This window comes from Oncorhynchus gorbuscha, linkage group LG09 (assembly GCF_021184085.1).
Source record: "Oncorhynchus gorbuscha isolate QuinsamMale2020 ecotype Even-year linkage group LG09, OgorEven_v1.0, whole genome shotgun sequence".
Classification (NCBI taxonomy): domain Eukaryota; kingdom Metazoa; phylum Chordata; class Actinopteri; order Salmoniformes; family Salmonidae; genus Oncorhynchus; species Oncorhynchus gorbuscha.
In genome coordinates, this window is record NC_060181.1 from 2492592 (window position 1) to 2516870 (window position 24279).

A 24279-nucleotide genomic window follows, 5' to 3' on the forward strand; every position below is an offset into this window, starting at 1 on the left:
GTCCTGATTTTAATACTCTGAAATGATACTACTTATTTAGTGTTTCTGTTGAAGCTGGCCAACACACCTATCTATCTATTTACCCACCTAACAATCTATCTACTGCATTTGAATTGCCTTCTCGTCATTGGTGGCAGAATGAGATGGATTTTTAAATCCCGTTCGCATGTTGTTGTTGTTGTCCGTTTTCTAACCGACACCAGGGTTTGTATAGTTTATCTGATTCAGATACTGTCAATTGTTTATGATCCTCCGGCTCTCCCACCTGTGCTACTAGAATGTAACCCACTTCCTGCTTATTACCTGATGTAGTTTCCTGTAGCCAGTGAAACCCAGCTAGCTGGAGTTGCAGTAGATGATGAGAGATCCTGTTGAGGCTCTTAATCTCTTACCTGACGATGTTCTGAATGTGATGATCAAACAGTGTTCATTAACAGAGTTCATTCAGCAACATTGAAACTGTTTGAATCAGAAATGAAATGGGTCTTTTTTTTCTTTTCTTTTTTAAATGATCATTTATCAATAAAATGAATGGATGTGACTCTCTTGCTCTCTGTTTCCATTCATGTCAACCATTGATCTAAGATCTATTGATCTCTCTCTATATGTGAAGGGCATCGGCCATGAAAGACCATGTTCTCCATATGGACATAAATTACACTGTATACAGTTGAAGGTGAGGATAGTTGAAGTCTGAAGGTTACATACACTTAGGTTGGAGTCATTAAAACTCGTTTTTCAACCACTCCACACATTTCTTGTTAACAAACTATAGTTTTGGCAAGTCAGTTAGGACATCTACTTTGTGCTTGACACAAGTCATTTTTCCAACAATTGTTTACAGACAGATTATTTCACTTATAATTCACTATCACAATTCCAGTGGGTCAGAAGTTTACATACACTAAGTTGACTGTGACTTTAAGAGGCTTTGAAAATTCCAGAAATGATGTCATGGCTTTAGAAGCTTCTGATAGGCTGATTGACATAATTTGAGTCAATTGGAGGTGTACCTGTGGATGTATTTCAAGGCCTACCTTCAAACTCAGTGCCTCTTTGCATGACATCATGGGAAAATCAAAAGAAATCAGCCAAGACCTCAGAAAAAAATGTAGACCTCCACAAGTCTGGTTCATCCTTGGGAACAATTTCCAAACACCTGAAGGTACCACGTTCACCTGTACAAACAATAGCCGTATTACCTCTCAGGAAGGAGAAGCGTTCTGTCTCCTAGAGATGAACATACTTTGGTGTGAGAAGTGCAAATCAATCCCAGAACAACATCAAAGGACCTTGTGAAGATGCTGGAGGAAACAGGTACAAAAGTATCTATATCCACAGTAAAACGAGTCCTATATTGACATAACCTGAAAGGCCGCTCAGCAAGGAAGAAGCCACTGCTCCAAACCACCATAAAAAGCCAGACTACGGTTTGCAACTGCACATGGGGACAAAGATCGTACTTTTTGGAGAAATGTCCTCTGGTCTGATGAAACAAAAATAGAGCTGTTTGGCCATAATGACCATCATTATATTTGGAGGAAAAGGGGGGAGGTTTGCAAGCCGAAGAACACCATCCCAACTGTGAAGCACGGGGTTGGCAGCATCATGTTGTGGGGGTGCTTTGCTGCAGGAGGGACTGGTGCACTTCACAAAATAGATGGCATCATAAGGTAGGAAAAATATGTGGATATATTGAAGCAACATCTCAAGACATCAGTCAGGAAGTTAAAGCTTGGCCGCAAATGGGTCTTCCAAATGGACAATGACCCCAAGCATACTTCCAAAGTTGTGGCAAAATGGCTTAAGGACAACAAAGTCAAGGTATTGGAGTGGCCATCACAAAGCCCTGACCTCAATCCTATAGAAAATGTGTGGGCAGAACTGACAAAGTGTGTGCGAGCAAGGAGGCCTACAAACCTGATTCCGTTACACCAGCTCTATCAGGAGGTATGGGCCTAAATTCACCCAACTTATTGTGGGAAGCTTGTGGAAGGCTACCTGAGTAGTTTGACCAAAATTAAACAATTTAAAGGCAATGCTACCAAATACTAATTGAGTGTATGTAAACTTCTGACCCACTGGGAATGTGATGAAAGAAATAAAAGCTTAAATAAATCATTCTCTCTGCTATTAGTCTGACATTTACATTCTTAAAATAAAGTGGTGATCCTAACTGACCTAAGACAGGGAATGTTTACTTGGATTAAATGTCAGGAAATGTGAAAACTGAGTTTAAATGTATTTGGCGAAGGTGTCTGTTAACTTCCGACTTCAAATGGCACCCTATTCCATTTTATAGGCCCTAGTTCAAATGTAGTGTGTATCCTATTGCACAATACAACTCTCCTATGGTCTTCTATGGTAGGTAGAAATATACCCCAACTGACTGCATCCCAATCTCCAGACAGCAAGACTGGATCCCAATATCAGACATCAAGACTGGATCCCACCTCCAGACAGCAAGACTGGATCCCACCTCCAGACATCAAGACTGGATCCAACCTCCAGACATCAAGACTGGATCCCACCTCCAGACAGCAAGACTGGATCCCACCTCCAGACAGCAAGACTGGATCCCACCTACAGACAGCAAGACTGGATCCCACCTCCAGACATCAAGACTGGATCCCACCTCCAGACATCAAGACTGGATCCCACCTCCAGACAGCAAGACTGGATCCCACCTCCAGACATCAAGACTGGATCCCACCTCCAGACAGCAAGACTGGATCCCACCTCCAGACATCAAGACTGGATCCCACCTCCAGACATCAAGACTGGATCCCACCTCCAGACATCAAGACTGGATCCCACCTCCAGACAGCAAGACTGGATCCCACCTCCAGACAGCAAGACTGGATCCCACCTCCAGACAGCAAGACTGGATCCCCAATATCGGACTGCAATATTATTATGATTGTATTTCCAGTGCCCACCAGGAAGCAGTGTGTGATGTGGGTGTTGTATTTCCAGTGCCCACCAGGTGGCAGTGTGATGTGGGTGTTGTATTTTATCTCCCTCTTCATTCAAAGACTCAATCATTTTGATGTTGCATGTATTCCAGTATACATTGATTTAATTATGTCATGTTTTACCCCCTACACCACTTTCAATAACTTTGTAGAACAGTCCTGTATGACAAATATCGCTTTGGATAAAAGCGTCTGCTAAATGGCATATATACAAATAAAATCAAATGCTGTTTTGAAGTCGATAAAGCAAGCGTGCATTTTGGTAATATTGTAGTGCGTAAATATGATTGATCGTATTTTGGTAATATTGTAGTATGTAAATATGATTGATCGTGCTATGTATTGGTATAAATCCAATCTTGCTTTTAATCAAGACAATGTGCTTATTAAGGAAGTTTATAGCTCTTACAATGAAATTGTAAAAAACACCTTTTTTGAGGTATCCAATTGGTAGTTACAGTTCCATCGCTGCACCTCTCCTACGGTCTCGGGAAAGGTGACAGTCGAGAGCCACGTATCCTCTGAAACACGACCCTGCCAAGCTGAACTGCTTCTTGACACACTGCTCAGTTGGTAGAGCATGGCGCTTGTAACGCCAGGGTAGTGGGTTCGATCCCCGGGACCACCCATACGTAGAATGTATGCACACATGACTGTAAGTCGCTTTGGATAAAAGCGTCTGCTAAATGGCATATATTATTATTATTATTATATTATTAACCCGGAAGCCAGACGCACCAATGTGTCGGAGGAAACGCCATCCAACTGCCGACCGGAGTCCGCTTGCACCCGGCCAGACCCTCCCCTAACCCGGACGACGCTGGGCCAGACCCTCCCCTAACCCGGACGACATTGGGCCAAACCCTCCCCTAACCCGGACGACGCTGGGCCGAACCCTCCCCTAACCCGGACGACGCTGGGCCGAACCCTCCCCTAACCCGGACGACGCTGGGCCAGACCCTCCCCTAACCCGGACGACGCTGGGCCAGACCCTCCCCTAACCCGGACGACGCTGGGCCAGACCCTCCCCTAACCCGGACGACATTGGGCCGAACCCTACCCTAACCCGGACGACGCTGGGCCGAACCCTCCCCTAACCCGGACGACATTGGGCCAAACCCTTCCCTAACCCGGACGACGCTGGGCCGAACCCTCCCCTAACCCGGACGACATTGGGCCAAACCCTCCCCTAACCCAGACGACACTGGGCCAAACCCTCCTCTACCCCGGACGACGCTGGGCCAAACCCTCCCCGAACCCGGACGACACTGGGCCGAACCCACCCCTAACCCTCCCCTAACCCGGACGACGCTGGGCCAGACCCTCCCCTAACCCGGACGACACTGGGCCGAACCCACCCCTAACCCTCCCCTAACCCGGACGACGCTGGGCCAGACCCTCCCCTAACCCGGAAGACGCTGGGCCAAACCCTCCCCTAACCCGGATAACGCTGGGCCAAACCCTCCCCTAACCCGGACGACGCTGGGCCAGACCCTCCCCTAACCCGGACGACGCTGGGCCAAACCCTCCTCTAACCCGGACGAAGCTGGGCCAATCCCTCCCCTAACCCGGACGACGCTGGGCCAAACCCTCCCCTAACCCTCCCCTAACCCGGACGACACTGGGCCAAAACCTCCCCTAACCCGGACGACACTGGGCCAAACCCTCCCCTAACCCGGACGGCACTTGGCCAAACCCTCCCCTAACCCGGACGACACTGGGCCAAACCCTCCCCTAACCCGGACGACACTGGGCCAAACCCTCCCCTAACCCGGACGACGCTGGGCCAGACCCTCCCCTAACCCGGACGACACTGGGCCAAACCCTCCCCTAACCCGGACAACACTGGGCCAGACCCTCCCCTAACCCGGACGATGCTGGGCCAAACCCTCCTCTAACCCGGACGACGCTGGGCCAAACCCTCCCCTAACCCGGACGACGCTGGGCCAAACCCTCCCCTAACCCGGCCGACGCTGGGCCAAACCCTCCCCTAACCCTCCCTTAACCCGGACAACGCTGGGCCAGACCCTCCCCTAACCCGGACGACACTGGGCCAAACCCTCCCCTAACCCTCCCTTAACCCGGACAACGCTGGGCCAGACCCTCCCCTAACCCGGACGACACTGGGCCAAACCCTCCCCTAACCCGGACGACACTGGGCCAGACCCTCCCCTAACCCGGACGACGCTGGGCCAGACCCTCCCCTAACCCGGACGACGCTGGGCCAGACCCTCCCCTAACCCGGACGACACTGGGCCAAACCCTCCCCTAACCCGGACAACGCTGGGCCAGACCCTCCCCTAACCCGGACGATGCTGGGCCAAACCCTCCCCTAACCCTCCTCTAACCCGGACGACGCTGGGCCAAACCCTCCCCTAACCCGGACGACGCTGGGCCAAACCCTCCCCTAACCCGGACGACGCTGGGCCAAACCCTCCCTAACCCGGACGACGCTGGGCCAAACCCTCCCTAACCCGGACGACGCTGGGCCAAACCCTCCCCTAACCCGGATGACGCTGGGCCAAACCCTCCTCTAACCCGGACGACGCTGGGCCAAACCCTCCTCTAACCCGGACGACGCTGGGCCAAACCCTCCTCTAACCCGGACGACGCTGGGCCAAACCCTCCCCTAACCCGGATGACGCTGGGCCAAACCCTCCTCTAACCCGGACGACGCTGGGCCAAACCCTCCCCTAACCCGGACGACGCTGGGCCAATTGTGGGCCGCCTCATGGGTCTCCTAGTTACGGCCGGCTGTAACACAACCTGTGAACGAACGCGGAGCTGTAGTGATGCCTCAAGCACTGTGATGCCTTAGACCGCTACGCCACTCGGGAAGCCCACTCTTACATTTATAATACTGCAGAAAACCTTCCCCAGGTTACTGTTCACACTAATGCCTCTGCAAGTTTTATGGTCAAATTTGTCTCCGTTCTTAAAGATTGGGGTTATTGAGTCGTTGATTCTAGATGTCAGGGAAATAATCTACACCCCATTTTTTAAAAATCCATTTTAGAATAAGGCTGTAACGTAACAAAATGTGGAAACAGTCAGGGGTCTGAATACTCTCTGAATGTTCTGTACATGTAAACCAGTTCCCATACATTACTGGGTGAACAACATGCCCAGCAGTCAAATGCACTTGGTATTAACTCCCATGGCTGCTGTGTGGGGAACTTGCTCATTAAGGGCTGGTTTCTCAAACACACGTTAAGCCTCTAAAATGGCCTCTACAGCAACCCATGTGTAGCCTAGACACATTGTGGGCTATATATTACAGTAACATCTACATAATTACATTAGCCATATTGTCACATTTAGGATATTTCATTTGTTTACGTTATTCTTAAATAAATAAAAAATAAAAAAGGTATCCCACAATGCTTTGGTTCCGACATCAAGCTGCAGTTGTTGAGGACAGAGAGGAAGACGGAGAGAGAGGCCCAACTCGGCGGAAAATCTGTCTTCTTCCAGCAGGTGGCGTATTCTCGTTGTTTCGTACACCAAGCAAGGAGTTTTTGTATGGAGGTTAATGAGGGAATGTCGAATTTGGTCGACATAAAATGAATGGCTTATTTGCTACGTGAGTTTTATTTGCTCAAATATACGTTTCGTAATGATTAAGTTATGAGTGTACTGATATAAGTAGGACATCCCGGCAATTTTGAGAAAAACATTTATATCGGAGTTGCCTCGAGATGTTCATGCATATTCATGGTTGTGAGGCTACAGCAAAGAATCTCCGCTGATTACAGGCAGTTGACGTCAACACCCCTCATCGAATATTCAAAAGTAATTACAAAAATGACATGTACCAAATAATGCATGCAGAGCAGAATTAGGAAGATACCCACTAATGATCAAAATCCAGAAAATAGCCTTTAAATTCTACAACCACCTAAAAGGAAGTGATTCACAAACCTTCCATAACAAAGCCGTCACCTACAGAGAGATGAACCTGGAGAAGAGTCCCCTAAGCAAGCTGGTCCTGGGGCTCAGTTCACAAACACAAACAGACCCCACAGAGCCCCAGGACAACAGCACAATTAGACCCAACCAAATCATGCGAAAACAAAAAGATAATTACTTGACACATTGGGTTTAAAGGGTTTAAAGTAGTGGAATGACCTGATGGCTTTTAATGAGTATAGGGCTAGTTGGTAGAGTCATTTAAACATGTATTTTTTTTATTTAACTTTTTTCTCGCTTCCCCTTTCCCATTTTGTATCACAAAGTGTAATTGATCTATACTATAAACTGCTGCTCCAGTTTCAACTGTTCTGCCTGTGATTATTATTATTTGACTATGCTGGTCATCTATGAACATTTGAACATCTTGGCCATGTTCTGTTATAATCTCCACCCAGCACAGCCAGAAGAGGACTGGCCACCCCACATAGCCTGGTTCCTCTCTAGGTTTCTTCCTAGGTTTTGGCCTTTCTAGGGAGTTTTTCCTAGCCACCGTGCTTCTACACCTGCATTGCTTGCTGTTTGGGGTTTTAGGCTGGGTTTCTGTACAGCACTTTGAGATATCAGCTGATGTACAAAGGGCTTTATAAATACATCTGATTTGAGTTAGGGGGTGCGCAAATGCAACATAGTGGATGCCAACAGCTGTCAAACTTTACCAAAGAGGATGTGTATCTTGTTAGTAAAGAGTACCACAGTATGAGTCATAATACCCATAAAACCTAGTGGTCAAACAAGGAAATGGTTCCAATCATTTTTCTCCTAATAGGGGATTTTAGAAACATTTAAAATAAGGGCTGTGTTTCGTGTAGGCTTAGTCTGACGTTGCTTGTATTTACCTAGTGGTCAAACAAGGAAATGGTTCCAATCATTTTTCTCCTAATAGGGGATTTTAGAAACATTTAAAATAAGGGCTGTGTTTCGTGTAGGCTTAGTCTGACGTTGCTTGTATTTACCCCCCCCCCCCCCCCCAATAAATAAAATACAATTAGAATTAGCTGATAATGAGGCTATCATAAAGAAGTACAAATGCCTTGTTGATCTTAACTATCTAATGTTATGATTAAATTGGCAAAATGTCTTTAAATCGACAATTCTGTGACCTGTCTTGTGCAAGTTTGAAATGGACACAGCACCTGTTAGTAAAGGTGTCAGCTAGAGATGAGCTGCAGGGATTTGTAGTCTTCAATGATGTTTACTTTGATGCTAATTAGCATTTTCGAATGTGAGAGTAAATAGAGGCTGAATATATTGATAAATCACCTGTGTATCTAGGGTTTGACCAGTGTAGGCTGTCATTGTAAATAACAATTTGTTCTTGTTCTGACTTACTTAAATAAAGGTGGAACACCGATTGAAACCATTTCCCTGTTTGATTGGGTTTCAGTGTATTATATATATATTATTATTATAACTCGTACTGTGGTAATCTATATCTGTTTGGTTTTGTCCAACGAGACATGGTGGGTTTAGTGTGTAGAGAGAGAGAGAGAGTCTGGTGGGTTTAGTGTGTACAGAGAGAGTCAGGTGGGTTTAGTGTGTACAGAGAGAGTCAGGTGGGTTTAGTGTGTACAGAGAGAGTCAGGTGGGTTTAGTGTGTACAGAGAGGTGGGTTTAGTGTGTACAGAGAGAGAGAGTCTGGTGGGTTTAGTGTGTACAGAGAGAGTCAGGTGGGTTTAGTGTGTAGAGAGAGAGACTGGTGGGTTTAGTGTGTACAGAGAGAGAGAGTCTGGTGGGTTTAGTGTGTACAGAGAGAGAGAGAGAGAGAGAGACTGGTGGGTTTAGTGTGTACAGAGAGAGAGAGTCTGGTGGGTTTCGTGTGTGTAGAGAGAGAGTCTGGTGGGTTTAGTGTGTACAGAGAGAGAGAGAGTCTGGTGGGTTTAGTGTGTACAGAGAGAGTCTGGTGGGTTTAGTGTGTACAGAGAGAGAGAGTCTGGTGGGTTTAGTGTGTACAGAGAGAGTTTGGTGGGTTTAGTGTGTACAGAGAGAGTCAGGTGGGTTTAGTGTGTACAGAGAGAGAGAGTCTGGTGGGTTTAGTGTGTACAGAGAGAGTCTGGTGGGTTTAGTGTGTACAGAGAGAGAGAGAGAGTCTGGTGGGTTTAGTGTGTACAGAGAGAGTCTGGTGGGTTTAGTGTGTACAGCGAGAGAGAGTCTGGTGGGTTTAGTGTGTACAGCGAGAGAGAGTCTGGTGGGTTTAGTGTGACTGGTGGGTTTAGTGTAGAGAGAGAGAGAGAGTCTGGTGGGTTTAGTGTGTACAGAGAGAGAGTCTGGTGGGTTTAGTGTGTAGAGAGAGAGAGAGAGAGAGACTGGTGGGTTTAGTGTGTACAGAGAGAGAGAGTCTGGTGGGTTTAGTGTGTAGAGAGTGTGAGAGAGAGAGTCTGGCGGGTTTAGTGTGTAGAGAGAGAGAGAGAGTCTGGTGGGTTTAGTGTGTAGAGAGAGAGAGAGAGAGAGTCTGGTGGGTTTAGTGTGTAGAGAGAGAGAGTCTGGTGGGTTTAGTGTGTAGAGAGAGAGAGAGTCTGGTGGGTTTAGTGTGTACAGAGAGAGAGAGTCTGGTGGGTTTAGTGTGTAGAGAGTCTGGTGGGTTTAGTGTGTAGAGAGAGAGAGTCTGGTGGGTTTAGTGTGTACAGAGAGAGAGAGTCTGGTGGGTTTAGTGTGTAGAGAGAGAGAGAGTCTGGTGGGTTTAGTGTGTAGAGAGAGAGAGTCTGGTGGGTTTAGTGTGTAGAGAGAGAGAGAGTCTGGTGGGTTTAGTGTGTAGAGAGAGAGAGTCTGGTGGGTTTAGTGTGTAGAGAGAGAGAGAGTCTGGTGGGTTTAGTGTGTGTAGAGAGAGAGAGTCTGGTGGGTTTAGTGTGTACAGAGAGAGAGAGTCTGGTGGGTTTAGTGTGTAGAGAGAGAGAGAGAGAGAGAGTCTGGTGGGTTTAGTGTGTACAGAGAGAGAGAGAGAGTCTGGTGGGTTTAGTGTGTAGAGAGAGAGAGAGTCTGGTGGGTTTAGTGTGTAGAGAGAGAGAGAGAGAGAGAGAGAGAGTCTGGTGGGTTTAGTGTGTACAGAGAGAGAGAGTCTGGTGGGTTTAGTGTGAGAGAGAGAGAGAGTCTGGTGGGTTTAGTGTGTACAGAGAGAGAGAGAGAGTCTGGTGGGTTTAGTGTGTACAGAGAGAGAGAGAGAGTCTGGTGGGTTTAGTGTGTACAGAGAGAGAGAGTCTGGTGGGTTTAGTGTGTAGAGAGAGAGAGAGTCTGGTGGGTTTAGTGTGTAGAGAGAGAGAGAGTCTGGTGGGTTTAGTGTGTACAGAGAGAGAGAGAGAGAGTCTGGTGGGTTTAGTGTGTAGAGAGAGAGAGAGTCTGGTGGGTTTAGTGTGTAGAGAGAGAGAGGGAGACTGTTGGGTTTAGTGTGTACAGAGAGAGAGAGAGTCTGGTGGGTTTAGTGTGTAGAGAGAGAGAGAGAGAGTCTGGTGGGTTTAGTGTGTAGAGAGAGAGAGAGAGAGAGTCTGGTGGGTTTAGTGTGTACAGAGAGAGAGAGAGAGAGTCTGGTGGGTTTAGTGTGTAGAGAGAGAGAGAGTCTGGTGGGTTTAGTGTGTAGAGAGAGAGAGAGTCTGGTGGGTTTAGTGTGTACAGAGAGAGAGAGTCTGGTGGGTTTAGTGTGTAGAGAGAGAGAGAGTCTGGTGGGTTTAGTGTGTGAGAGAGAGAGAGTCTGGTGGGTTTAGTGTGTAGAGAGAGAGAGAGTCTGGTGGGTTTAGTGTGTAGAGAGAGAGAGAGTCTGGTGGGTTTAGTGTGTAGAGAGAGAGAGAGTCTGGTGGGTTTAGTGTGTAGAGAGAGAGAGAGTCTGGTGGGTTTAGTGTGTAGAGAGAGAGAGAGTCTGGTGGGTTTAGTGTGTACAGAGAGAGAGAGTCTGGTGGGTTTAGTGTGTAGAGAGAGAGAGAGTCTGGTGGGTTTAGTGTGTTTAGTGAGAGAGAGAGTCTGGTGGGTTTAGAGAGAGAGAGTCTGGTGGGTTTAGTGTGTAGAGAGAGAGAGAGAGAGTCTGGTGGGTTTAGTGTGTAGAGAGAGAGAGAGAGTCTGGTGGGTTTAGTGTGTAGAGAGAGAGAGAGTCTGGTGGGTTTAGTGTGTAGAGAGAGAGAGAGTCTGGTGGGTTTAGTACAGAGAGAGAGTCTGGTGGGTTTAGTGTGTAGAGAGAGAGAGAGTCTGGTGGGTTTAGTGTGTAGAGAGAGAGAGAGTCTGGTGGGTTTAGTGTGTACAGAGAGAGAGAGTCTGGTGGGTTTAGTGTGTACAGAGAGAGAGAGTCTGGTGGGTTTAGTGTGTAGAGAGAGAGAGAGTCTGGTGGGTTTAGTGTGTACAGAGAGAGAGAGTCTGGTGGGTTTAGTGTGTAGAGAGAGAGAGAGAGTCTGGTGGGTTTAGTGTGTAGAGAGAGAGAGAGTCTGGTGGGTTTAGTGTGTAGAGAGAGAGAGAGAGAGTCTGGTGGGTTTAGTGTGTAGAGAGAGAGAGTCTGGTGGGTTTAGTGTGTAGAGAGAGAGAGAGTCTGGTGGGTTTAGTGTGTACAGAGAGAGAGAGAGAGTCTGGTGGGTTTAGTGTGTACAGAGAGAGAGAGTCTGGTGGGTTTAGTGTGTAGAGAGAGAGAGGGAGACTGTTGGGTTTAGTGTGTACAGAGAGAGAGAGAGTCTGGTGGGTTTAGTGTGTAGAGAGAGAGAGAGAGAGTCTGGTGGGTTTAGTGTGTAGAGAGAGAGAGAGAGAGAGTCTGGTGGGTTTAGTGTGTAGAGAGAGAGAGAGAGATTCTGGTGGGTTTAGTGTGTAGAGAGAGAGAGTCTGGTGGGTTTAGTGTGTAGAGAGAGAGAGAGTCTGGTGGGTTTAGTGTGTACAGAGAGAGAGAGTCTGGTGGGTTTAGTGTGTAGAGAGAGAGAGAGTCTGGTGGGTTTAGTGTGTAGAGAGAGAGAGAGTCTGGTGGGTTTAGTGTGTACAGAGAGAGAGTCTGGTGGGTTTAGTGTGAGAGAGAGAGAGTCTGGTGGGTTTAGTGTGTAGAGAGAGAGAGAGTCTGGTGGGTTTAGTGTGTACAGAGAGAGAGAGTCTGGTGGGTTTAGTGTGTAGAGAGAGAGAGAGAGAGAGTCTGGTGGGTTTAGTGTGTAGAGAGAGAGAGAGTCTGGTGGGTTTAGTGTGTACAGAGAGAGAGAGTCTGGTGGGTTTAGTGTGTAGAGAGAGAGAGAGTCTGGTGGGTTTAGTGTGTAGAGAGAGAGAGAGAGAGTCTGGTGGGTTTAGTGTGTAGAGAGAGAGAGTCTGGTGGGTTTAGTGTGTAGAGAGAGAGAGAGTCTGGTGGGTTTAGTGTGTACAGAGAGAGAGAGTCTGGTGGGTTTAGTGTGTACAGAGAGAGAGAGTCTGGTGGGTTTAGTGTGTAGAGAGAGAGAGGGAGACTGGTGAGTTTAGTGTGTACAGAGAGAGAGAGTCTGGTGGGTTTAGTGTGTACAGAGAGAGAGAGTCTGGTGGGTTTAGTGTGTACAGAGAGAGAGAGTCTGGTGGGTTTAGTGTGTAGAGAGAGAGAGGGAGACTGGTGAGTTTAGTGTGTACAGAGAGAGAGAGTCTGGTGGGTTTAGTGTGTAGAGAGAGAGAGAGTCTGGTGGGTTTAGTGTGTAGAGAGAGAGAGAGTCTGGTGGGTTTAGTGTGTACAGAGAGAGAGAGTCTGGTGGGTTTAGTGTGTACAGAGAGAGAGAGTCTGGTGGGTTTAGTGTGTAGAGAGAGAGAGGGAGACTGGTGAGTTTAGTGTGTACAGAGAGAGAGAGTCTGGTGGGTTTAGTGTGTAGAGAGAGAGAGAGAGTCTGGTGGGTTTAGTGTGTAGAGAGAGAGAGAGTCTGGTGGGTTTAGTGTGTAGAGAGAGAGAGGGAGACTGGTGAGTTTAGTGTGTAGAGAGAGAGAGAGTCTGGTGGGTTTAGTGTGTAGAGAGAGAGAGAGTCTGGTGGGTTTAGTGTGTACAGAGAGAGAGAGTCTGGTGGGTTTAGTGTGTAGAGAGAGAGAGAGTCTGGTGGGTTTAGTGTGTACAGAGAGAGAGAGTCTGGTGGGTTTAGTGTGTAGAGAGAGAGAGAGAGAGGGTCAGGTGGGTTTATTCCGCTGTGGTTCATAGGCCAGAACGGTAGTAAGTCACATGATCTGGTACTTGGCATTATGGGAAACAACCAGAGCGGTGGCTGGTGGATGAATAGCGTTCAACGTCAACACCATTTACTGTTGTGGGCTGAACAAGTAATAAGACGCAGCTGGCTATCAGACGGACTTAGACAACACGGTTATCACTGTGCACCAGGAAGACAAGGTCCATGTCCGGTGACTCTGCCGGTTGGGACGGGTTTCTAGGACTTTACACAGACAGCAGCTGACCGACTCGGTGGAGTAGCAACTCGCTGATTTTTACGATCAAATAGGACAGACGACTCGCAAAAGTTGTGATTCTTGCACGGATTTATCTTTGGACCGTTTTCGTATCGATACGAATAGTTGGCTTGATCAGCCGTTTTTTTTTTTTTTAGCAATACCGTGACTTTCTGGTTTGTTGTCGTCGTTTTGCCTCCGTTCTCCAGATTAACGGCGACCGATGCTTTTCAACGCACTGATTGTTTCATTTTACGTTCGCCTCCGATTCGAGGCGATGTGGAAACGTTTTTTATAAATCATTGGACTGGCATGTCTCCCAATTTGGTGAATCAAAGATCAAGAACTGTCAGACTGAACGGTCCTTCTTATAACGGCAACCCAGACCGGGAATCATTTCCGTTTGAAGCCTATGGAAACGGTGATCCTCTATGCTGAAGAATAGACATGTGTCCCCAACACAGAAACCATCGATAACCTTCCTCACTGTCCGCACGTCACCCCAATTACATTTCTCACGTGTCACTGTACATATTCAAGTTCACACAACGCTCCATCTTAAATCTGGGCACAACCAGTCAGCGTGACTGTCCATCTTCCTGAGACTCGGCTGTCGGGCCACCATGTGGGGCGCAGGGTCGCCGCCGTCCCTGCAGGTCGTCCTAAAGGTCCTTAAACACGCCGCGGTCAAAGGGCAGATCCAGCTGAACCGCTGGCTCCAGAGATCCTCCCCGGACGAGTGCGATAAAATGGACCTCTTGATATGCAACGCCTTTGACGAGAGAGGAGGCGCCGTCGGCAAGTCTGATGGAGACCCGGAGAGCGTCGTTGACACTGGCGTGTCATTCACCGGTGGCGCCACCAACGGGGAGTTCAGACACCCGTGTTGTATTACCACGTGTTGCTTCAAGAGTGCCCTCCTGGCATGCATTCTGACAGCTGTGTGCTTCTCCTCCGTGGCTCTAGTCCGACAGTACCTCAAGGACCTTCTTCTCTGGGTGGAGAGCTTGGACAGCCTGGTTGGAGCCTTGCTGTTCATAGTTGGTCTGATCACTGTGTCCTTCCCATTCGGCTGGGGGTACATCGTACTGAACGTGGCTGCGGGATACCTCTACGGCTTCGTGCTGGGTATGGGACTGGTGATGGTGGGCGTGCTCATAGGTACCTTCGTGGCTCACCTGGTGTGTAAGAGACTGTTGACTGACTGGGCGATCAACAAGGTGGCGAACTCTGAACAGCTCAGTGCTGTAATCCGGGTGGTGGAGGGGGGGAGTGGACTCAAAGTGGTGGCCTTAGCGAGACTCACACCCATTCCCTTTGGACTCCAGAATGCCGTGTTCTCAGTGAGTATGGTTGACAATCTTACAAGTGCAGTTGCTGATGGTGTCTTTGGTCCTTCTTCCATTGTCTGTGCAGGTGAGAAACGGGAACCAGAATGTGCTTCCCAAATGGAACCCTATTCCCTATATATAGTGCACTACTTTAGACCAGGGCCCTATAGAACCCTATTCCCTATATAGTGCACTACTTTAGACCAGAGCCCTATGGAACCCTATTCCCTATATAGTGCACTACTTTAGACCAGAGCCCTATGGAACCCTATTCCCTATATAGTGCACTACTTTAGACCAGAGCCCTATGGAACCCTATTCCCTATATAGTGCACTACTTTAGACCAGAGCCCTATGGAACCCTATTTCCTATATAGTGCACTACTTTAGACCAGGGCCCTATGGAACCCTATTCCCTATATAGTGCACTACTTTAGACCAGGGCCCTATGGAACCCTATTCCCTATATAGTGCACTACTTTAGACCAGGGCCCTATAGAACCCTATTCCATTTACATTACATTTACATTTAAGTCATTTAGCAGACGCTCTTATCCAGAGCGACTTACAAATTGGTGCATTCACCTTATGACATCCAGTGGAACAGTCACTTTACAATAGTGCATCTAAATCTTAAAGGGGGGGTGAGAAGGATTACTTATCCTATCCTAGGTATTCCTTAAAGAGGTGGGGTTTCAGGTGTCTCCGGAAGGTGGTGATTGACTCCGTTGTCCTGGCGTCGTGAGGGAGTTTGTTCCACCATTGGGGGGCCAGAGCAGCGAACAGTTTTGACTGGGCTGAGCGGGAACTGTACTTCCTCAGTGGTAGGGAGGCGAGCAGGCCAGAGGTGGATGAACGCAGTGCCCTTGTTTGGGTGTAGGGCCTGATCAGAGCCTGGAGGTACTGAGGTGCCGTTCCCCTCACAGCTCCGTAGGCAAGCACCATGGTCTTGTAGCGGATGCGAGCTTCAACTGGAAGCCAGTGGAGAGAACAGGGCCCTATGGAACCCTATTCCCTATATAGTAGTGCTGCACAATTAATTGCATTAGTAATTTAAATATTGACATGTGCAATATCCATATTGCAATGTTTTTTTTTTTTCTCGTTTACTCTTTGTCCTCGCTCTCCCTCTAACAGCTGCTTCCCACACACACCCCCTGTCACTCAAGTAGCTCCTCTGTTAGGTCCGGGTTCCTCTGTTAGGTCTGGGCCCCTCTGTTAGGTCTGGGCTCCTCTGTTAGGTCTGGGCCCCTCTGTTAGGTCTGGGCCCCTCTGTTAGGTCAGGGCCCCTCTGTTAGGTCAGGGCCCCTCTGTTAGGTCTGGGCTCCTCTGTTAGGTCAGGGCTCCTCTGTTAGGTCTGGGCCCCTCTGTTAGGTCTGGGCCCCTCTGTTAGGTCTGGGCCCCTCTGTTAGGTCTGGGCCCCTCTGTTAGGTCTGGGCCCCTCTGTTAGGTCTGGGCCCCTCTGTTAGGTCAGGGCTCCTCGTCCTCTGTTTAATCCAGTATTATTGTGGATGATGTTCTGTTAGGTCAGGGCTCCTCTGTTAGGTCAGGGCTCCTCCGTTAGGTCAGGGCTCCTCTGTTAGGTCAGGGCTCCTCTGTTAGGTCAGGGCTCCTCTGTTAGGTCAGGGCTCCTCTGTTAGGTCAGGGCTCCTCTGTTAGGTCAGGGCTCCTCTGTTAGGTCAGGGCTCCTCCGTTAGGTCAGGGCTCCTCCGTTAGGTCCGGGCTCCTCGTCCTCTGTTTAATCCAGTATTATTGTGGATGATGTTCTGTTAGGTCAGGGCTCCTCTGTTAGGTCAGGGCTCCTCTGTTAGGTCAGGGCTCCTCTGTTAGGTCAGGGCTCCTCTGTTAGGTCAGGGCTCCTCTGTTAGGTCAGGGCTCCTCTGTTAGGTCAGGGCTCCTCTGTTAGGTCAGGGCTCCTCTGTTAGGTCAGGGCTCCTCTGTTAGGTCAGGGCTCCTCTGTTAGGTCAGGGCTCCTCTGTTAGGTCAGGGCTCCTCTGTTAGGTCAGGGCTCCTCTGTTAGGTCAGGGCTCCTCTGTTAGGTCAAATACAGTCAACACATTGTTACAAACCAGAATGATGCTGCTTTCCACTTCTTAATATAAATCATTATATTTATATGATTCTAACAGTTCACCCAAGTGTTTTCATTTTAAATAAGTCAAACTGCAATATATATATTTATTTTATATTTATATATATTTAAGTCTAAAAGTGTCAATAGATGATTTATTTTTTCCCCATATCTTTCAGCCGTGCTACATTGCATTATAAAGGGAATAAGGTGTCATTTGGAACAGCCAGCCTCTGTAAGGGTGGTTGACCTTGTTCCTGGGGAGCCTGGTGGATGTGCAGGCCTTTGTTTTTAGCTCCAACATACTTTAAATATTCAGCTAAAGTAGCCTAGGTCCTGACGAGAAGCTGATTTGCAGTATCAGGTGTGTTCGAACAGGGCTGGAACACAAGCCTGCGCACTTAGGAGAACAGGGCCTGGCGTTCCAAGGAGAACAGGGCCCGGCGTTCCAAGGAGAACGGGGCCCGGCGTTCCAAGGAGAACGGGGCCCGGCGTTCCAAGGAGAACGGGGCCCGGCGTTCCAAGGAGAACGGGGCCCGGCGTTCCAAGGAGAACGGGGCCCGGCGTTCCAAGGAGAACGGGGCCCGGCGTTCCAAGGAGAACGGGGCCCGGCGTTCCAAGGAGAACGGGGCCCGGCGTTCCAAGGAGAACGGGGCCCGGCGTTCCAAGGAGAACGGGGCCCGGCGTTCCAAGGAGAACGGGGCCCGGCGTTCCCAAAGCTACCCACTGGGGCTGTGCAGAATACTGTGACACAACGAGTAATGGATATGGAGAAATATGACTATGTCAAGTATGTTCTTTTATATTCTCTAAATAACTATTGGCTACTTCTTCTGTCTGCAAAGAGATGGGCGGGGTATTGGTTGAAACCGGGTGCAACGATTGGATGGGAACAAGCCACGGCTCCGGCTGCTCTCAGACACACAGGCTGTTTCAGTCCCTCGTCTCAGGGCACGAGTCTCCCTTTCTCCAAAAGTCATGTATGGATCAGAATTCACAGCTCGTCGTTTAATCTAGTTATTTCCTGTCTTCTCCGAGGCTGTATGGTTGTTTTAGTCTGTCTACCTGGTGTTGTTTAATCTAGTTATTTCCTGTCTTCTCCGAGGCCGTATGGTTGTTTTAGTCTGTCTACCTGGTGTTGTTTTAGTCTGTCTACCTGGTGTTGTTTTAGTCTGTCTGGCTGTCTGGTGTTGTTTTAGTCTGTCTGCCTGCCTGGTGTTGTTTTAGTCTGTCTACCTGGTGTTGTTTTAGTCTGTCTGCCTGCCTGGTGTTGTTTTAGTCTGTCTGGCTGTCTGGTGTTGTTTTAGTCTGTCTGCCTGCCTGGTGTTGTTTTAGTCTGTCTGCCTGCCTGGTGTTGTTTTAGTCTGTCTGCCTGCCTGGTGTTGTTTTAGTCTGTCTACCTGGTGTTGTTTTAGTCTGTCTGCCTGCCTGGTGTTGTTTTAGTCTGCCTGCCTGGTGTTGTTTTAGTCTGTCTGGCTGTCTGGTGTTGTTTTAGTCTGTCTGCCTGCCTGGTGTTGTTTTAGTCTGTCTGCCTGCCTGGTGTTGTTTTAGTCTGTCTGCCTGCCTGGTGTTGTTTTAGTCTGTCTACCTGGTGTTGTTTTAGTCTGTCTGCCTGCCTGGTGTTGTTTTAGTCTGTCTGTCTACCTGGTGTTGTTTTAGTCTGTCTGTCTGGTGTTTTAGTCTGTCTGTCTGGTGTTGTTTTAGTCTGTCTGTCTGTCTGCCTGGTGTTGTTTTAGTCTGTCTGTCTGTCTGCCTGGTGTTGTTTTAGTCTGTCTGTCTACCTGGTGTTGTTTTAGTCTGTCTGGCTGTCTGGTGTTGTTTTAGTCTGTCTACCTGGTGTTGTTTTAGTCTGTCTACCTGGTGTTGTTTTAGTCTGTCTACCTGGTGTTGTTTTAGTCTGTCTGGCTGTCTGGTGTTGTTTTAGTCTATCTGTCTGTCTACCTGGTGTTGTTTTAGTCTGTCTACCTGGTGTTGTTTTAGTCTGTCTGCCTGCCTGGTGTTGTTTTAGTCTGTCTGTCTGCCTGGTGTTGTTTTAGTCTGTCTGTCTGCCTGGTGTTGTTTTAGTCTGTCTGTCTGGTGTTGTTTTAGTCTGTCTGTCTGCCTGGTGTTGTTTTAGTCTGTCTGTCTGCCTGGTGTTGTTTTAGTCTGTCTGTCTGCCTGGTGTTGTTTTAGTCTGTCTGTCTGCCTGGTGTTGTTTTAGTCTGCCTGGTGTGTCTACCTGGTGTTGTTTTAGTCTGTCTGTCTGCCTGGTGTTGTTTTAGTCTGTGTTGTTTTGTCTGCCTGGTCTGCCTGGTGTTGTTTTAGTCTGTCTACCTGGTGTTGTTTTAGTCTGTCTACCTGGTGTTGTTTTAGTCTGGTGTTGTTTTAGTCTGTCTGTCTGCCTGGTGTTGTTTTAGTCTGTCTGCCTGGTGTTGTTTTAGTCTGTCTACCTGGTGTTGTTTTAGTCTGTCTGTCTGCCTGGTGTTGTTTTAGTCTGTCTGTCTGCCTGGTGTTGTTTTAGTCTGCCTGGTGTTGTTTTAGTCTGTCTGGTGTTGTTTTAGTCTGTCTACCTGGTGTTGTTTTAGTCTGTCTGCCTGGTGTTGTTTTAGTCTGTCTGCCTGCCTGGTGTTGTTTTAGTCTGTCTGCCTGGTGTTGTTTTAGTCTGCCTGGTGTTGTTTTAGTCTGTCTCTAGTCTGTCTGCCTGCCTGGTGTTGTTTTAGTCTGTCTGCCTGGTGTTGTTTTAGTCTGTCTACCTGGTGTTGTTTTAGTCTGTCTGCCTGCCTGGTGTTGTTTTAGTCTGTCTGTCTGCCTGGTCAGTATAATTATTCCATTGCGGACTACGCCTGTCGTTATGCCGTGATCCAAGCCCATGCTTGTTGTTGTTATTATTATTATTGCTCCTTGTCCAAACATGCTTACTGAGCAACAGGTCATTAGTAAATTACACATGTAGATTATTTTGATTCGTACAAATGTTGTGACATAAGTGTGGGGAGTTTTGCTGCTCTCTAAAGTGAACCAATATATGGTGGATAATGAATTATTCTAGCTTCATCTAAATGTGTCTGGAAGAAATGCAAGCAGCAGTAGTAGCCAGCCATGCGGTCGGCTATTTACAGTATAAGCCTGCCTACTGCAGCTCTAGCTGTTGTTTACACAAACTGGACCTACTGCAACCCTAGCTGCTGTTTACACAAACTGGGCCTACTGCAGCCCTAGCTGTTGTTTACACAAACTGGGCCTACTGCAGCCCCAGCTGTTGTTTACACAAACTGGGCCTACTGCAGCCCCAGCTGTTGTTTACACAAACTGGGCCTACTGCAGCCCTAGCTGTTGTTTACACAAACTGGGCCTACTGCAGCCCCAGCTGTTGTTTACACAAACTGGGCCTACTGCAGCCCTAGCTGTTGTTTACACAAACTGGGCCTACTGCAGCCGCAGCTGTTGTTTACACAAACTGGGCCTACTGCAGCCCTAGCTGTTGTTTACACAAACTGGGCCTACTGCAGCCCCAGCTGTTGTTTACACAAACTGGGCCTACTGCAGCCCTAGCTGTTGTTTACACAAACTGGGCCTACTGCAGCCCTAGCTGTTGTTTACACAAACTGGGCCTACTGCAGCCCTAGCTGTTGTTTACACAAACTGGGTCTACTGCAGCCCTAGCTGTTGTTTACACAAACTGGGCCTACTGCAGCCCTAGCTGTTGTTTACACAAACTGGGCCTACTGCAGCCCTAGCTGTTGTTTACACAAACTGGGCCTACTGCAGCCCTAGCTGTTGTTTACACAAACTGGGCCTACTGCAGCCCTAGCTGTTGTTTACACAAACTGGGCCTACTGCAGCCCTAGCTGTTGTTTACACAAACTGGGCCTACTGCAGCCCTAGCTGTTGTTAACAAACTGGACCTACTGCAGCCCCAGCTGTTGTTTACACAAACTGGGCCTACTGCAGCCCTAGCTGTTGTTTACACAAACTGGGCCTACTGCAGCCCTAGTTGTTGTTTACACACTGGGCCTACTGCAACCCTAGCTGTTGTTTACACAGCTCAAGGGCTGCATGTCCCAAATTACACCCTATTCCTGACATGAGGCTTTGTCAAAAGTAATGCACTGTGAACAGAATAGGGTGCCATTTGAGTTGCAGACCCTAGTCTGTTTTGAACCCTCAACTATTTTTACCCCACACTGAGGAGGTGTGTGTGTGTGTGGTCAGAGTCGCTCTCCTCCTCAAGAAACCAACACTCGTCCCCTCTGACTTCAACATGGTCAGAGTCGCTCTCCTACTCAAGAAACCAACACTCTGACGTCAAACTACAGACCTGTGTCCCTTTTCTTTCCAAAACACTTGAGCGTGCCGTCTCTGAACAACTCTCTCACTATCTCTCTCACCTCACTGCCAAAGCTGACTCTCTCTCCTCTGTTCTCATCCTCCCCTCTTGTGCCATCAAACCCCTGCCACTTATCCAGAACTCTGCAGCCCTCTCATGTCACACTCCGCTGGCTTCTAGTCGAAGCTCACATCCACTACAAGACCATGGTGTTTACCTAGGGAACAGCAAGATGAACTGTCCCTCCCTACCTTCAGGCTATGATCAAACCCTACACCCCAACCAGAACACTCCGTTCTGCCACCTCAGGTCTCCACCCCAATGGTAGAACCATCTTCCCCCTGATGCTAGAACAGCAGAGTCCCTGTCCATCTTCCCCCTGATTCCCCCTAACATATATCAATGTTTGGCATGACAAGGAGTGACATAAACATTCTCGTACCCACCCAGGCAATTAGACTGAACAAGGCATGCCAAAAATAATATTCGTCACATGCTTTGTAAACAGACTGGGCCGTACGCATTACCATCTGTAGCGCATTGCGGTTAGATGCCAAGCAGTTGCCATACCAAGCAGTGATGCAAGCAGTCAAGATGCTCTCAATGGCTGTATAACTTTTTGAGAATCTGTGGGCTCCATGCCGAATCTTGAAAATGTAAGTGAATACGCATACCAGCTGGACAGCGCATGCCCTGAGTACGCATCCTGGTAATCGGTCTGTCCATTGTGAATGTTAACCTGTTTTAAATGTCTTACTCATATCGGCTACGGAGAGCAAGATCATGGTCATTCGGAACAGCTGGTGCTCTCATGCATGGTTCAGTGTTTCTTGCCTCAAGCATAGAAGGAATTTAGCTTGTCTGGTAGGCTCATGTCACTGAGCAGCTCGCTGCTGGGTTTTCATTTGTATTCCAGGATAGTTTGCAAGCCTTGCCATATCCGACGAACGTAGTAGGATTCGATCTTAGTCCTGTATTGACGGTTTGATGGTTCGTCAGAAGTCGAAGTGGGATTTCTTATCAACGCCTGGAATAGTGTCCTGCTCCTTGAGGTGGCAGCTCTAGCCTTTAGCTCAGTGTGTATGTACGTAAGGTCACTGTGGGGACAATTTCATTAATGCACTTAATGAAGCCGGTGACTGTGGTAAATTCCTCAATGTTACAGGATGAATCCCAGAATATTTTCCTTGTAGGTTTTAGCGTCCTCTTCATCGGGCCACTTCCTTATTGAGTCACTGGTACTTCCTGTTTTGAGTTTTTGCTTGTAAGCACGAATCAGGACGATTTATGGTCAGATTTGCCAAATGGAGGGTGAGGGAGAGATTTGTATGCATTTCTGTGTGAGGAGTAAAAGTGATCTAGAGTTTTTATTATTTTTTTATTTTTTTGCACAGGTGAAAATTAGGTACTGTAAAATAGATTGCCGTTTCCCTGCATTAAAATCAACGGCCACTAGGAGCGCCTCCTTTCAATGTGCATTTTCTTGTTTGCTTAAGGTCCTATACAGCTTGTTTAGTGCGGTCTTAAAAATATAGATGAACTCTCTTGGTAAATAGTATGGTCTACAGTTTATCATGAGGTAGTCTACCTCAGGCGAGCAAAACCTTGAGACTTCCTTTATATTAGAGATTGTTAACAACAGGTGTTGGGCAAAAGTGACAAACATCTCCCCCTTAACCTCATCGGTCTTGACGATGCATAGAAGAACCAGCTAGATGTATATTGTCCTTGTTCAGACGCGACTCTGAAACACAGAATTTTGCAGTTCTTCAGGTCCCATTGATAGGATATTCTCCGACGGAGCTCGTCCAGTTTATTCTCCAGTGATTAGACTCAAAATTGGTTAAGAGCTCGTAAGAGATGGCAGCTATCCACTGCAGCACCATCTTCACATTTGTCGATGTGGTCCACTTTTCATACCGTAGCCTATAGGCTAAGCCTCGCCTTGACCAGGGGTGGGGCATACCTTTTTAGCTTGAGGGCCACATCGGGATTTAGGAGGGCCGCACAGATTTTTTGGGGGGCCGATTTGTTTGTCAAAATTAATTTGTGAGCCAGATCTTTTATTTATAGGTTAAGATGTTCAAGAGTGGCCTGGAACCCAAAATAATAATTCCCTAGTCTGAGTATCAGTCTCTTTATCTGGCGTTCCACTCCTTGTCATTGCCAAAGAGACTAGCCTTTCTCTACGTTCACGTCTGTAGCCATGAAGTGCTTTGAAAGGCAGGTCATGGCTCACAACACCATCAACATGCCAAAAACCCTAGACCCACTCTAATTCGTGTACCGCCCCAACAGATCCACAAATTTCTCAATCGCACTCCACACTGGTTTTCAAATTGTATCAGAGTAAAATGTAGCCTAAATATCTTGAATTCCCATTGTGTTGGTAATCATATTTAAATACGTATGTTTTCATAATGACTGTGTTTTAGTCATACTAGTGGAAAAGATATCGTTAGAGTAGACGGTAAGGCCTAAAAAAAAGAATAGTTTGATTTTGTTTGTTTCCCAAATGTTCCAGATAATGTAGTGTAATCCCCCTCAATCAATCTTTGACATTAGCATGATAGTGTATTTTAAATGGGCAAGATGTATTTTAGTTAGGCTAGGTTACGCTACATATGTCAACCCTTCTATTGCTTTATGAAGATCAGCAGGATGTGGGACTAGGTTCAGGTTGTAGTAATATACTCCTTAGCATTTGTCGAAAACAACAAAGGAACATATTGAGCAGTCAGTCTCCTACAAACGTGGGCATGTGTTGTTTTGACAGCACACATTGCTTAGTATCAAAACAGTGCTTCCACCCAGGTGTAACAGAAGCTGTTCTAGACAGACCAGGTTGACTACTGTAGGAGACAGCAGCTGTTCTAGACAGACCAGGTTGACTACTGTAGGAGACAGCAGCTGTTCTAGACAGACCAGGTTGACTACTGTAGGAGACAGCAGCTGTTCTAGACAGACCAGGTTGACTACTGTAGGAGACAGCAGCTGTTCTAGACAGACCAGGTTGACTACTGTAGGTAATAGCAGCTGTTCTAGACAGACCAGGTTGACTACTGTAGGTGACAGCAGCTGTTCTAGACAGACCAGGTTGACTACTGTAGGTGACAGCAGCTGTTCTAGACAGACCAGGTTGACTACTGTAGGTAATAGCAGCTGTTCTAGACAGACCAGGTTGACTACTGTAGGTAATAGCAGCTGTTCTAGACAGACCAGGTTGACTACTGTAGGAGACAGCAGCTGTTCTAGACAGACCAGGTTGATTACTGTAGGAGACAGCAGCTG

At 47.8% G+C, this 24279-nt stretch overlaps 1 protein-coding gene across 1 annotated transcript in view; it reads left to right on the top strand.

Annotated features, from left to right (window-relative positions):
- The first annotated feature begins 13083 nt into the window (after positions 1-13083).
- The window catches only part of tmem64 (transmembrane protein 64), a 34683-nt gene continuing 23487 nt past the window's right edge, over positions 13084-24279 (top strand). The window contains exon 1 of the mRNA XM_046361349.1: positions 13084-14623. Within this exon, the coding sequence (XP_046217305.1) occupies positions 13904-14623 (720 nt within the window). The 5' untranslated portion in view covers positions 13084-13903. The remainder of the gene's footprint in view (positions 14624-24279) is intronic.